This window comes from Chenopodium album, chromosome 1 (genome assembly GCF_948465745.1).
Source record: "Chenopodium album chromosome 1, dcCheAlbu1.1, whole genome shotgun sequence".
NCBI lineage: Eukaryota > Viridiplantae > Streptophyta > Magnoliopsida > Caryophyllales > Amaranthaceae > Chenopodium > Chenopodium album.
Window position 1 is genome coordinate 89,972,698 of NC_137834.1, and position 13,221 is coordinate 89,985,918.

A 13,221-nucleotide genomic window follows, 5' to 3' on the forward strand; every position below is an offset into this window, starting at 1 on the left:
AATTTAGGTCGGGTCAATAACAAGTCGTGTTAATTTGAGTCGAGTTAGTAACAAATCAGGTTGAATTTTTGGGTCAGTAAGTAATAGGTCTGGTAAAATTTAGGTTGGGTCAATTACAAGTCGGGTTTAATTTGGGTCAAGTCAATAACAAGTCGGGTTGATTTCGGGTTGGGTTTGTAACAGGTTGGGTTAAATTCGGGTTGGGTTAGGAACGACTCGGGTTGAATTCAGGTCAGGTTAGTAACGAGTCGGGTTAAATTCGGGTTTTGACGGGTTAAAACGGGTTTGGGTCAATTTCGGTTAAAGTCGGGATCGGTGCAAGTTAATTAAATTAGTCGTTGTATACCGGTAAATCGGTGCAAGTTTTAACCGATAAATTGGTCGTTTAAAGGCAAATTGGATGGTTCCACCCACCCAATTAGACGCCCAAAAGGTGGACCATGATAAACATTTCGGCAATTTTTATTCTGGGCGAAAAAAAGTCAAAATTTTCAAAAATTGAAGGCATGTAAACGCTTTTTGAGAAATTTTGGAGGTTTCGGGGCCCGGTTTCACAAAGTCTTATGATTTTAGGGAATACATCTGGGGGTCATATAATGCTGTTTGGAACCATATATGATCATTACATGTTGTCATAGATGTTTGTGGTAGGCTTGAGTTAATGAAATCAGTGCAAGTTGTAAACCGGTAAATTGGTCATTTAAAGGCAAATTGGATGGTTTCACTCACCCAATTGGACTCCCGGAGGGTATTAGGGACCATGGTAAGCATTTCGGCTATTTATTTTTTCGGGCGAAAAAAATTCCAAAATTGAATGCTAATATCCACACTTTTTGAGAAAATTTGTAGGTTTAAGGGCCCGATGTCGAAAAGACTTGAGATTTTAAGGGATACATCTCGGGGTCATATAATTCCGTTTGGAACCATATATGATCATTATACGTTGTCATAAATGTTCGTGGTAGGCTTTATTTAATGAAATCGGTGCAAGTATTAACCGGTAAATAGTCCGTTTAATGGCAAATTGGATGGTTACACCCACCCAATTTGACTCCCGGAGGGTATTAGGGACAATGGTAAACATTTAGGCAATTTTTATTTCCGGGCGAAAAAAGTCAAAAAATTCCAAAATTAAAGGCTAAGATACACGCTTTTACAGAAATTTTGGAGGTTTCGAGACCCGATGTCGAAAAGCCTTGACTAATAAGAGAGTGGGACCTTAATCAGACCAAAAAAAGGGCAAAATTGATAGTGGGGTATGTAAGGGTTTGTTACATACATGTACAATCTAAATCATGGTTACTATATACTTAAGAAAGATTGCAGGGAGGGCTTCCTCAATTATTTTGTTTAAAAATGAGACAAAATGTAGTTAGGAGACACTGCAACAATATTAACAACATTACAACAAAGTAAAGGACTAAGGTTTAAGCTGTTTATTTAAATACTTAAATGTTAAATCACATCACGTATTCATATCACTATACTTTCAAAATGCCGATTTTGAATAATAAAATTGATCAAAGTACTTGGACCAATTATTAATTTATTTTCTGAAAAAAGAGAATATTTGAAATATTATGAGTCTTCAACTGAAAATTCTATGTGTAAGTGGCTCATATTATAATCTTCTGGTTTTTTGATTTTATTTACTTCATTTATGACTTTGAAGTTTTTGACCCCATTATTTAATCCACTTTATTATAATTATTTTTAGCTATTTCTACTCATACAACTATACAAGAAGAAAAACGTTTTGTTAAAAAAAAAATACTAGTTATATTCACCTTGATATTTTCTTAAATTAATTCTATTATTCCCTTCATTCCTTAATTAGATTCCTACTTCTCTCTATTATGTGAGGGATAAATGTTAAAAGTAAGAATCTAGGGTTTCAAAAAAAAAAAAAAACCTTAAGAATTTAGGGCATGTTCACATTTACTGAACTGAACTAAACTGAACTGATTGAAGCTGAACTGATTGGAGCTGAGCTGAACTGAACTGAAATTAATTTTTCATGAGAGAGGGAAATTAAGAGCCGAACGGAACTGATTGGAGCTGAACTGAACTGAAATTAAGTAAATGTAAACATGCCCCGGCCCTAGTTAAGGGATGGAGGGTATAGTAAAAACAAAAGAGCAAACCTCTAATTAAAGAGTGACCCGCCTTGAACAGCCCCATAATAATCAAATGACCTACCTAATTAAGTATGGCAGATATTAAGAAGTGTGGATGAATTTACCATTTAGTCATTTACCATCCAAACATGAGATGCCCATAATAATGATTGATCCAGTGACAAAGGATGCCTATTATCTTGGCTAGATGTGCCCTTAAATTACCAACCTATAGAGTAATGTTCCACCCAACTCTCTCTAGTCCAAGACCAACCCAACATTAGAGGGTCACAAACTCACAATCAATCTATGTAAGTATATCTTATAAATCATGGTTTTGCCCCGAAATATATTTTTTACAAAAAAAAAAAAAAAAAAAAGTTAAAATTTTTAAAGTGATTTTATTTTTAAAAAAAAAAAAAATTTTATAGGCAAATGTTGTTAGCAATATAAGGTTTTGTTTATACAAAAATGAACAAATCTTGTTACAAATTAAATGACCTATGTAGGAATTGGTTAGAATAAGTTTTTTTTTTTTAATTTTCAATCATAATATGAGAAATTTCCTGCAATCGAAAAAAAAAAAGAAAACCTCGGATAGCTTCAAAATTAAATACAAATACTAATATTAATAAAAATATTAGATACATTCAATTTGACCATAAACATAATACATGTCACTATCGCATGAGTATCTTTTTATTTCTCTAATTAGTAAATCTTTCCTACCGACTCTATTTTGAACGGATATTATGTGATATACATATACATATAGGAATATAATTACAAATACGACTAATTTTGAAATAACAACAAATTAAAATTTGGCAATGACATAAAGAGAGGACCTTATTAGTTATTATTGAATTGTGATTGATACTATTAAGCAGTTTGAGTAATATACCCTGTTCCTTCTAGGTTTTCTCCTTAGAAGGGTTTTTTAGTTCTTTCTAGGGTTTCCCAGGCCTTTGGGAGGGTTGTTCTAGCTTCCATTACTATATTTTTTCTACCTTTTTTTAAAGGTTTTCCTCAACTCTTATCTTTTCTTTCTCTTTCATCTCTTTTCTTCTGATTTCAATTGTAAATTTTTGTAGGGGCTTCCACCGGTGTTTTTACCGGTAGTAAGCCCCAAAAAAAAATTTATTTGCTTTAATTTCAATAAATGGATCCTATCTTTATGATTGAGCTTAATTTATTAGGCTTAATTTCTTTATTTGTTCGTCTGCTAAAGATTTAAAATTTCGCAGCCTTCAAAAGTATCTAGAAGGCCTTATGAGTTTTTTCACCCAAACAACTGCGCATCCATGGATCTCAAGCCGAATTAATGCTAACTCATAGATTGTATTGGTTCAGATGAAGTTTTTTTATTATTGCGGTCGTTGATCAAATCTGCAATGTAACTAGTTCTAAGATGATTTGTACTTGTGTTGGAATTTTAGATTGCCTAGAAATTATTTGTAAGTGCTGTTTGGCTATCTTTCATTAATGAAATCCTTTTTTTTCTTGTAATAAAAAATAATAATAATAAAAAATAAAAATAAAAAAATAAAATAAAAAAAAAAAAGCCTTGATATAAGCTTAGTGGGCCGAAGATAATAATGAAGGCCACACAAATAGTACGGACCACAAGGAAATCCAAAAGATCCGGGCCCATATAAAATGTTAGAAAGGGCTTGCATTGACATGCCAGTAGGTGGAAGTTTGGAGTTATTCCATCAATTTTCTGAATAAAGGTGTGCTACAAATTTAGAAATTCTATTTGGATGTCTTACATTAATAGTTGAACTAATAAAATTACAAAAAATATTTGTAGAGGAACAAAATATCTTCCCTAAATAAAAATCTCCTTAGTAGGAGTTATAATAAAAAAAATGTATTTTTTTTTCTTTATTTTCTTTGCTTAGTTATACAAATTTGTTAATCTTTCAAAAATAGTTACATGTATTAATTTGTCAAAGTAAGAAAGTCAGCTATAATTTACTTAAATATAATTTTTATTTTATTTTGTTGCAAGGATAGCCATTGTTTTTTTGTTTTTTTTTTTTTTTTTTTTTTTGATGCATATAGTCCATAATTATTTAAATGATAAAGTCAATAGTCTAGTACGGACTTAAGTTGTAACTTGAAAAGACCGAACAATGATAATGTTGTTATCACATAGTTCCCTTTATCTAAAAAAAAATCTTGTTCAAATCTATCACCATTCAAACATGAATAACTTTTACACATTGATTGAAGGTTATTTTTTGTTACTGTATTTCATTATTTTGTTGTGTTGAGGATTTAAATCAAGAATCCCTTTACAAATTACAAGTATTTAGGCAATAGAAGGTACTACTTGAAACCAAGTTTTTTATGCTGCCCAAAAAAAAAAAAAAAAAAAAAAAAGTTTATAGATGTAGAAAAGGATGTTCTAAAGCAATTTACCATAACAAACTTGAACTCATCCAATTTCTAGTTTAGCAATTTCAGCTTACATCATGTTTAGGCCCCATTACAACATAGTAGGGTACTGTAATTTGATGGCACACTTAACCAATTTCTTCAGCCATCTTGACAGAAATTTACAGCCTTCATAATTTGCTCATTGATTACAATTTCTCAATATATATCACAATGTTGTGTGATATGAGTGAATAATTCACTTATACATCAATGCAAAGAGATACATATATAACCTATAACACCAGCCACATAAACAGTGTGGACCAAAGAGTAAGGGCTAACGCCGACATAGCATACGTCCATAGCATAACAACTGAGCATTCGCCTTCACCCGACTCAAAGAGTTGGCTTATTGTACCTGTTTGGCACGCTCATGTTAGTTCTTCTACCATCGTTACACAAAAAACACATTAAATTATTTGTTAAGCTCCTCTTCACATCATTTGATTTTTGTAAGTTTTAAGTATGTTGAAGAGAATAAGGCCTTAGAATGTATTAAGTTGTTACGAAAAACATACCTATAGACATTGCTGGTGGCAGAGCGAATTGAAGCATGAGAACAAATTGATACAACGGGTTGGATCCTACCCAACCAAAGTGGTGAGCACCTCTAACAACGACGATGCCAATCAAAGGCAATGCAATGTAACGCACCACTATTATCCCTATGATTACTGATGCACTTATCCCTGATCTTCTTAATCCTGAAACAAGCACACAATTATGACTTCATACCTAGGCAATTTTCAATAGCTAAACAAGCAATTATGTAACTTCGTTACTATAAATTGTATAATTACCTTTTACAAGGTTCGCTCCAACTATTAGTGTAACACAGGGTACAGTTGCTCCTCTAAAGACCCCCCCCCCCCCAAACAAAAAAACAGAAAATCAGGGAATACATTTCATACATATATATATGTGAAGAAAGTTAATTAGCAAGAATTCATACCCCAGTATTTCAGAAGCACTGAATATAATTCGAAGAGGAGCGCTGTTACCAACCAGCAACATCTTTAGTAGAGGGACTACTCCAACGACAAATCCGATTAACTACGTGCAAATATTATTGTTAGTTGGAAGAATACTACTTGTGTTAAGATCAAATTGTTTGAGATATATGCATCAGTCATCGACTGAGAGATTGTTACATAGCCTAGGATTACTAGATCATCTGTAGTCCTGTTCAATGATACTGGAATATAGGATAAAAAAAATACTAATCAGAGTTTAGAAAGTTACAGATCCAATAGTAGTAGGCGCGAATAGATGCTGTAAGTTGATACCCCTGATTCTTCTGACTAAACCAAATGCACCCGTCTTGATCTTTTCCAACATAGACACAGTTCCTTCTACCTGTAAAATCAAACACCAGGCTAATTATTAATTTCTTGATTTACATAACACGGATTATGATCAGTAACTAGTCTTAGCCTTAAATACAATGATCAAATTACCTTAGAGTTAGAAATTAGTAATGGTTCTTTGCTATCAGAAGTTGCAACAGAAGGCCTTACGATCACTACAGAGTGATGAGTATCTATTCTATCACCGCGAGTGCTCTTCTCAGCTGATACTTTCATGATAACATACACATAAGACCATATATAGATGGCTCCTACCTACAAAATCAAGCACATTTTTGTTAGAAGTTGTACATTATATTCAACATCCTTAATAAGTGTCACTAAGATATGTATGGTGAAGTAATACCGCCATAGAAACCGAAACATAAGCTGCTCCATCAGTCATGCAAACTGAGTATTCACCAAAGGGGTTATTTGGCTCATTGCATATTGCTGGGATGACTATAAGAAGCAAGTTCCCCAAGTTCCCTGTTTATTCAATTTTGTATGTATAAACAAACTGAATGCAAGATTATAATTAAATTGACTGATTATTAACATAATAATTTAGATGTTGATAACATTTTATTTCAATATGAAGTTATGAGATAGCGCGTAAAATATACCAGCAGCACAACATCCGATAACTAGGCCTTTCAAATCATGGGGTGCTTTAGTGATCTTAACAAGAATCCATCCAAGAACTGATCCGATTATAAACGTGATCAAAATGTTAATTGGCATGAACCACCTACAATTACAAATACATAAAATTAAATTAGACTATGTAATTTTAATTAAACGCGACATCATATGGAATGTATAGATTTTACCAATTTGGGTTACTCACATGTTCATCATAACATCCAATGTAACTGTTTTTGCAAGATAGGCGCCCATAAGACAAGGGCTGAATACATAAAACACCATCTGTTGTCATACAAAAATTCCTTTCATTAGTTATAAAGGAAGGTAAATGATACATATTTTCTTCAGTAATAAACATAATCTGAATATGATTTAATTAGTACTCCGTCTTATGTTGAACAATTTTGATCAATAATAATAGGTTGATACAATACTAATTAATTAATTTTTTTTTATATGTTGAACTAGACTTGCTTTCTTTAGCCAAGTCCTAGGACATGCGTACAAGTTTGTTTTGTGATTGAAATCATTGGACAGTCACAGGACATTTTAAACATGAGATTGAATCTCATTAACAACATAAATCGTAACACTTTGTAATATATATTTTTTTCCCTTAAACGTAAAAAAAATATAATTAAGAAAACATTAGGAACCGTAACACTTAGTAATCTGTTTATGAACCCAACTCATACAGAATAAAGACGCGTGTATTACATCCACAACTATATTTTTATCTTTATATCAACAACATATTATTCAGATAAATAAATAAATAAAAAGTTCAAGTATGTGTATATCATGAATATGCATACTTTTTTTGGTAAATCAATTAAAGCAAGACTTACAAAATATGAACCAAATGAAAATTTGATAGCATGATCATAATTGTATTATAAATATGTATATATGACTTATATATATATGTATGTGTACTTACATTGTTCAAATTATGTCTTGCTGTTGAACCCAGCAGATTTATTCGATCCATGGCAAGAACTACCCCTACTGCTGTTAACAGCAGCGTCTTCAACACCGGCATTAGAGCCACCATCAACAACTCTAAGAATCCCATTGTTGATGATCACCAAATTTTTTTAAATTTTTTATTTTTTTTTAATTTTTTTGATTTTTTTTTTAAAAAAAAAAATTTGGAGTTACAAAAGGAAATGAACTACAAAAGTCAACCTGAAAATGATTTCGTTAATCTTATACTTAACTAATTTTATAGAGCTTTATTGATAATTTTTTAATGCATATATAATCGGATATTTTCTACATCTATCTTTGCCTGTTCAAAGCTTATGTGTTGCCTATTTCATTATCACTAAATTACAAGTAGTAGCTTGGTCTGTGTTTATCTTAATTAGCTAGTCATAACACTGATATAACATAGAAAATTAGAGTAGGAAATTGTGGATTAACAACTTATATTATAAAAACTAAAATGAGAGAAAAGCTAGAGGACAAAATAATAATAACAATAATAATTAATAATTCAAGAAAAAGGACGCTTTATATATTCTATGCGAAAGCTAGTAAAGAGTGTAAATCAAAGTTGAGAAAAATATTATGGAATAACGGAACTTGTTAAGACTTAAGAATATGCATGCGTATCTATCCATTAATCTATCTATTAATCTAATTTTTATTACAAATGTTTATGTGTGACTAAATTTGTATGAGAATGGGGGATCTTCCACTGGGGCCGAGACTTTAAGTTATTATGATTAATTTTGAGCAAACATATTAGAGACGACATAAATATCTAACCCCTATGATATTTTTAGTGAAGATCGTCATGAACCCAAATGTCATCACAGTGATTTTATTCAATAATGAATCATGTCGTATAGTATTACATTTTCTCTTTTCAAAATTATTGATAATTTAGGTTTTGCTAAAAGAATTTAATTAGTTATTATATCATGCATAAGATCATAATTTTCTTGGTAGATAAGGAGAAGGCTGAATGCCCTATCGAATTGTAATCTCTCACAGTTCACTCCGACCTAATTCGAGAACTAGGCCCTTTGAAAGTGGGGGTTTTGGTATTGGTATTCATGTAAAGTTGTAAACCCGGGGAATTGTTATTGCTATTTTGGTAAAATATGGCACATAAATATGAAATTAGTCAAATTAGTCACGTGGACGGATAATGATAAGGGCCAAAGAGACTCAATCAATTATACTAATGCAAGGACATAATAACCATAAGCCAGATTATATTAGAGGATCACTTTATTAATTTACCTTCTTAAGAAATAGAAAGAGACGGGTAGAGAGCAACACCCTTCACTTAACATAAAGGGGCAGGTCATGTAAAATTCGTAAAGGATTGTGACCCTAAATTCCAAAAAACTTATTAGAAGAGTATGTAGGATATAGTCAAATTGAAGAACTGGTTTTTTTTTTTCATTGATTTTCTTACAAAAAAACACTTATTTAAATAACGAAAAATAATAAATAAAAAAATACTAAGCACTTACCAAAACGTGTGAAAGTCTAAACTAATACAACTTTACAATTAATGTAATAAATATCTATTATATGTAGTACCTGAACTCTATTATATAAGCATTCACAAAGTTGATCTTAGGACATAAGTAGTAAAATGGCTATTAGGCGGATGTACTAATAGGTAGTTGGGCGATGATGTTTTTATTTGTGTACCAGTATTGTGTAGAGATGGCAATCTCTGACACGACAATACGATTAAAACTGACACAACATAAACACGAAATTGTTGAGAGAAAACATGAAGTCAACATAAAACTAACCTAAACATGACCAATTTTGATAAATTGGTTGAATTATGCAATTATCCTACATTCTAATAGTTTCTTATAGGTTTTATATATGAACAACACGGAATAAACACAAGATCAAATCCGAACATTACCCGACTTTTGCCAACTCTACCAGTGTGGAAAAATTTGTACCCATTGTGGGTGAAAAGATGGAAATGACGAATTGATGATAGAGGAACCAACGTATGTATCTACCCCATCTAATTGATACTTCTAATCGAGTTGGATTGACCTTCCAATTATATGAATGGGGAAAATAAGTTGGAGTGATTGAAAGGTCTTCTTGGGCTACTGAGCTTCGAATGCTTCAGAAGCCCAATTAACTGGGTGAAACTAATTAATAATAATTGGGCTTTTAAAATGGGCTAAAGATCCAAATGATATATACTTAGCTTCTTTAAAGAGCTATGCCTTCTTGTACTCAAACAAAACAGGCCAAGAAGCTTAAGGAAGCCCGAATATTGGGTTATGACCTTATGCATATATTACTCATAATAATTTCGTTTAGGGTATAAATAGACTTTAACCAAATATTATTACTTCATTAAGTGGTTAACCATTTCGAAATTATAAAAATAAAAAAAATTACGAAATATTAAAAATTACTTGTAAAAATTACTCAATACATGCTTCGTTCTTTGAGAGAATTTCTGTTCTCAAAATGGGTAATTTGAAGATTTAGATACACCTTATTTTCTTAGGGTAGGATCCAAAAGTTATACTACGGCGTAATAATATTTGTATTGTCTACTGTAACAATATATTTATTATAAGCGAATCTAATGAGCTTGCACTACTAATTACATACTTAGAAATTGTCTAGAAAGTTGACCTAACAAGTCGTCATGCATGACATTGTTTGTTTCATCACTAAGTTTGACATTTTGCACCTATAATCATTTACTCCGTATTTTACAAATTTATTTACAATTTTTTACTCTACCAAAGACCAACAGATACTAATGTATTGACCTCACTTAATTTAAGTGGTAAAAGTTTGGAGATTGTAATATTTTATCAATTTGTAATCTAATATTTCTACTAGCAAATGAGAAAAGTAAAACGAAACATAGATTGAGGGAAACACTACTTAATATATTAAGATAAACTCTCATTACATAGTTTGAACATAACATGCCCTAAAAAGCAAAATATTACAATTAGATTAGTGAATATAATAATAAATATAATTTACAATTTATAGATAATTAATTTATATATATCCAACTCCTCCCTAATTATTCTACTTAATTAAAAACTCAATTCACATATAAAGACCAGCAGCCCAATCCATGCTAGCGCCATAGTTAGTATCTGGGACGTAAAACATGCTGTCGAAACATCCTCCTATTCCAAATTGTTCCTCAAGAAGTTGAGGGTCGACCACATTAGGATGTTGATCCATTGTTAAAGAGGAGCTAGGACTATTGCTTGATATAGCCGATGATGAAGTTGATGACCTATCTACTAGTTTTTTCATTTCCTTTTGCGCGTTACTTAATTGCTCTTTAAGGCTTAACACCTACACATAAAAAGTAATTTTGCACATGAGTCACACAACTGATAAACACGTCCAAACAAAATCCGTAAAAAAACATAATAACATTTCCATATTATCACAATATGTTAAAACTTTTAAGGATGTGGATCAAGTAACACATCGATTTTCATGTATGTACCACATGACTTATCTAAACAATTTTTATGAGGGCTAAATTTAGAAAAGGGATAAATGATATAGCACAAAAAAGTTAAAACATAGAGGGAGTTTGTTAACATAGAGTAGTACAAATATTTCTTTATTAGCTTAGTGATTGGTAGTACTATATACATAGTACTCCGTATATAGTATTTCATCTGCCTAGATGTTTCGTCACTATATATTATATGGTATTTTATGGTCATATAATATGGTATTTCATGGTTTGAAGTGGGAACACGTGGAGGATGTCACATGTATAGCCAAAAGCAAGCTCATATGCTCCAACAGTTGATGAATGTGTCTAGTAGTACCCAACCTTAAAAACAATTTCAAGTTTTTTGTACGGATTTTGTGAGCTCAATGTTTTTTGTTGTACATTTGGGTGGCAATGGCAGTCTAATCCCCTTACTTATTACGGAGTACCAAATATTTGATTATAATTTTTTTTTTTACAATAGAATCTTTTTCATTATATTTTTTGCCATACAAATCTTACATCTTGTTTTCAATTTTGGTCACTTTCTTGTAATGATAGGTCTTCCTATATGTCAAATTGTCAATTGTTCTTATCTATTTTCTTTCAAAAAAAAAAAGTGATGGAGACATGAGTAAACAAAAAAATTACACATAAATGGATAAATATGTTTGAAAATGGTAATGAAATTTCTTTGTAAATAACTTGCAAATAAATCCAAAATAAGAATAATAAGATACTTAAAACTTGTTTATTGTATGACATAAAAATCGTTAAATCTCCGTGCAACTCAAGTGAATTTAAAAAAATCATAGAATTGAAGGTATTTTAAGCTTAAAACTCAGATATCTATACGACTATACAATACCTCAGTTTCAAGACGACACTTCTCTACAATAGTCTTTTCATGTTCATTTTTCAACTTGGAGTATTCATGTTCGAGCTTCTTGTTCTTCCAACGAGCCCTTCGGTTTTGAAACCAAACCGCAACTTGCCTCGGATCCAAATTCAGCTCCGAAGCAAGCCGATCCTTTCGTTCGGACTCGAGTTTGTGCTCACAACCAAAGCTCATCTCCAACATATTCACTTGCTCTTCACTAAGCTTTCTCTTCTTGGCAGCCAAACTGCTCCCATCACCTTTGTTCTTTCTCCTCCGACGTCGTTTTGGAGGATCTCCTACAAGTTTATAAAAAATGATCTCGTTATAATTTATCACTTAATCATATATACATCAAATAAATATAATGGTACGTGAACCCAAAAAATGGAACTTTAATTTACTTATAGTAAATAATCGCGTATAATGAATAAATAAATAAAGTGATGCGACTAATTTAGAACAGAGGGAGTACCTTGTTGCGGAGCCATTTGATTGTATATACCAGAGTAGAGTTGAGGGATTAAACCAACCGGATTATCTTCACCTTGCATGTTTTTTTTTTTTTTTTTTTTTTTTTATTGTATATATGCTAAATAAGTTTGTTGCTATTTTAGCTTTGCTTGACAAATTCTATTCTTTGAATTTCTCACTTGGTTTATTTGGGTGTTTTCTTACAAGGTTTGAGTGAAAAAAAACCGAAGAGGAGGAAGTGCATGTGGATAAAGGATGATAGAGGGTGACTTCATTTATAAAGGGTGGACCAAGGGTAATTTGGGAATTTAGTACTATTGTATTTAAAATTCAATATTATATTTTTACTACAATGTTTAATATATGGGTGCTCATGTACTACATATATTCTAGAAATAAAGGTTAGTATTGGGTCTTAAAGTTGGAGAAATTAACAATTTTACCAATGCAATGCATGTATGTTGATTTTTTTTTTTTTTTTTTTTTTTTTCGGTTCTTTTTTTCTAAAGAAGGGTACATGATAAGTAGCAATTAACTAACTTCCTCATTTGGTGAGACGTGAACTATGAACTAAGAAGTTGAAGTTGCTGATTAAGGGAGCACATATGAAATTTATGAATGTGGACATGTATTGCCATGTATAAACCAATAAAATATTTGGTATAGTTACATGAATGTGTGAAACTAGTGAAAAGTTAACATTGGAATAATTTAAATGTGTCAAATTAAATAAATATACAAGTGTACAGAGTGCTTCCTAGGTGGATTCGTGAATATGTTGAACGTGAAAAATACTAGTTGGATAATCTGTTTTTCGACTTTGTTTGA

General features: G+C 31.4%; 2 protein-coding genes across 2 annotated transcripts; both read right to left on the reverse strand.

The window, feature by feature from the left end:
- Positions 1-4,277: 4,277 nt before the first annotated feature.
- On the reverse strand, positions 4,278-7,649 carry LOC145626306 (protein PIN-LIKES 1-like). The gene is made up of 10 exons (XM_081678736.1): positions 7,497-7,649; positions 6,759-6,838; positions 6,535-6,659; positions 6,276-6,397; positions 6,020-6,184; positions 5,805-5,918; positions 5,515-5,615; positions 5,363-5,415; positions 5,081-5,266; positions 4,278-4,920 (listed from the first exon to the last, which is right to left on the reverse strand). The coding sequence occupies exons 1-10, from the start codon at positions 7,629-7,631 to the stop codon at positions 4,796-4,798; spliced, it is 1,206 nt and encodes a 401-aa protein (XP_081534862.1). The 5' UTR covers positions 7,632-7,649; the 3' UTR covers positions 4,278-4,795.
- Positions 7,650-10,446: 2,797 nt separating this feature from the next.
- On the reverse strand, positions 10,447-12,626 carry LOC145626317 (homeobox-leucine zipper protein ATHB-40-like). Its single transcript, XM_081678747.1, has 3 exons — positions 12,395-12,626; positions 11,911-12,218; positions 10,447-10,888 (listed from the first exon to the last, which is right to left on the reverse strand). Exons 1-3 carry the CDS (start codon positions 12,471-12,473, stop codon positions 10,631-10,633), a joined length of 645 nt encoding a protein of 214 aa, XP_081534873.1. The 5' UTR covers positions 12,474-12,626; the 3' UTR covers positions 10,447-10,630.
- Between the last annotated feature and the right edge of the window lie 595 nt (positions 12,627-13,221).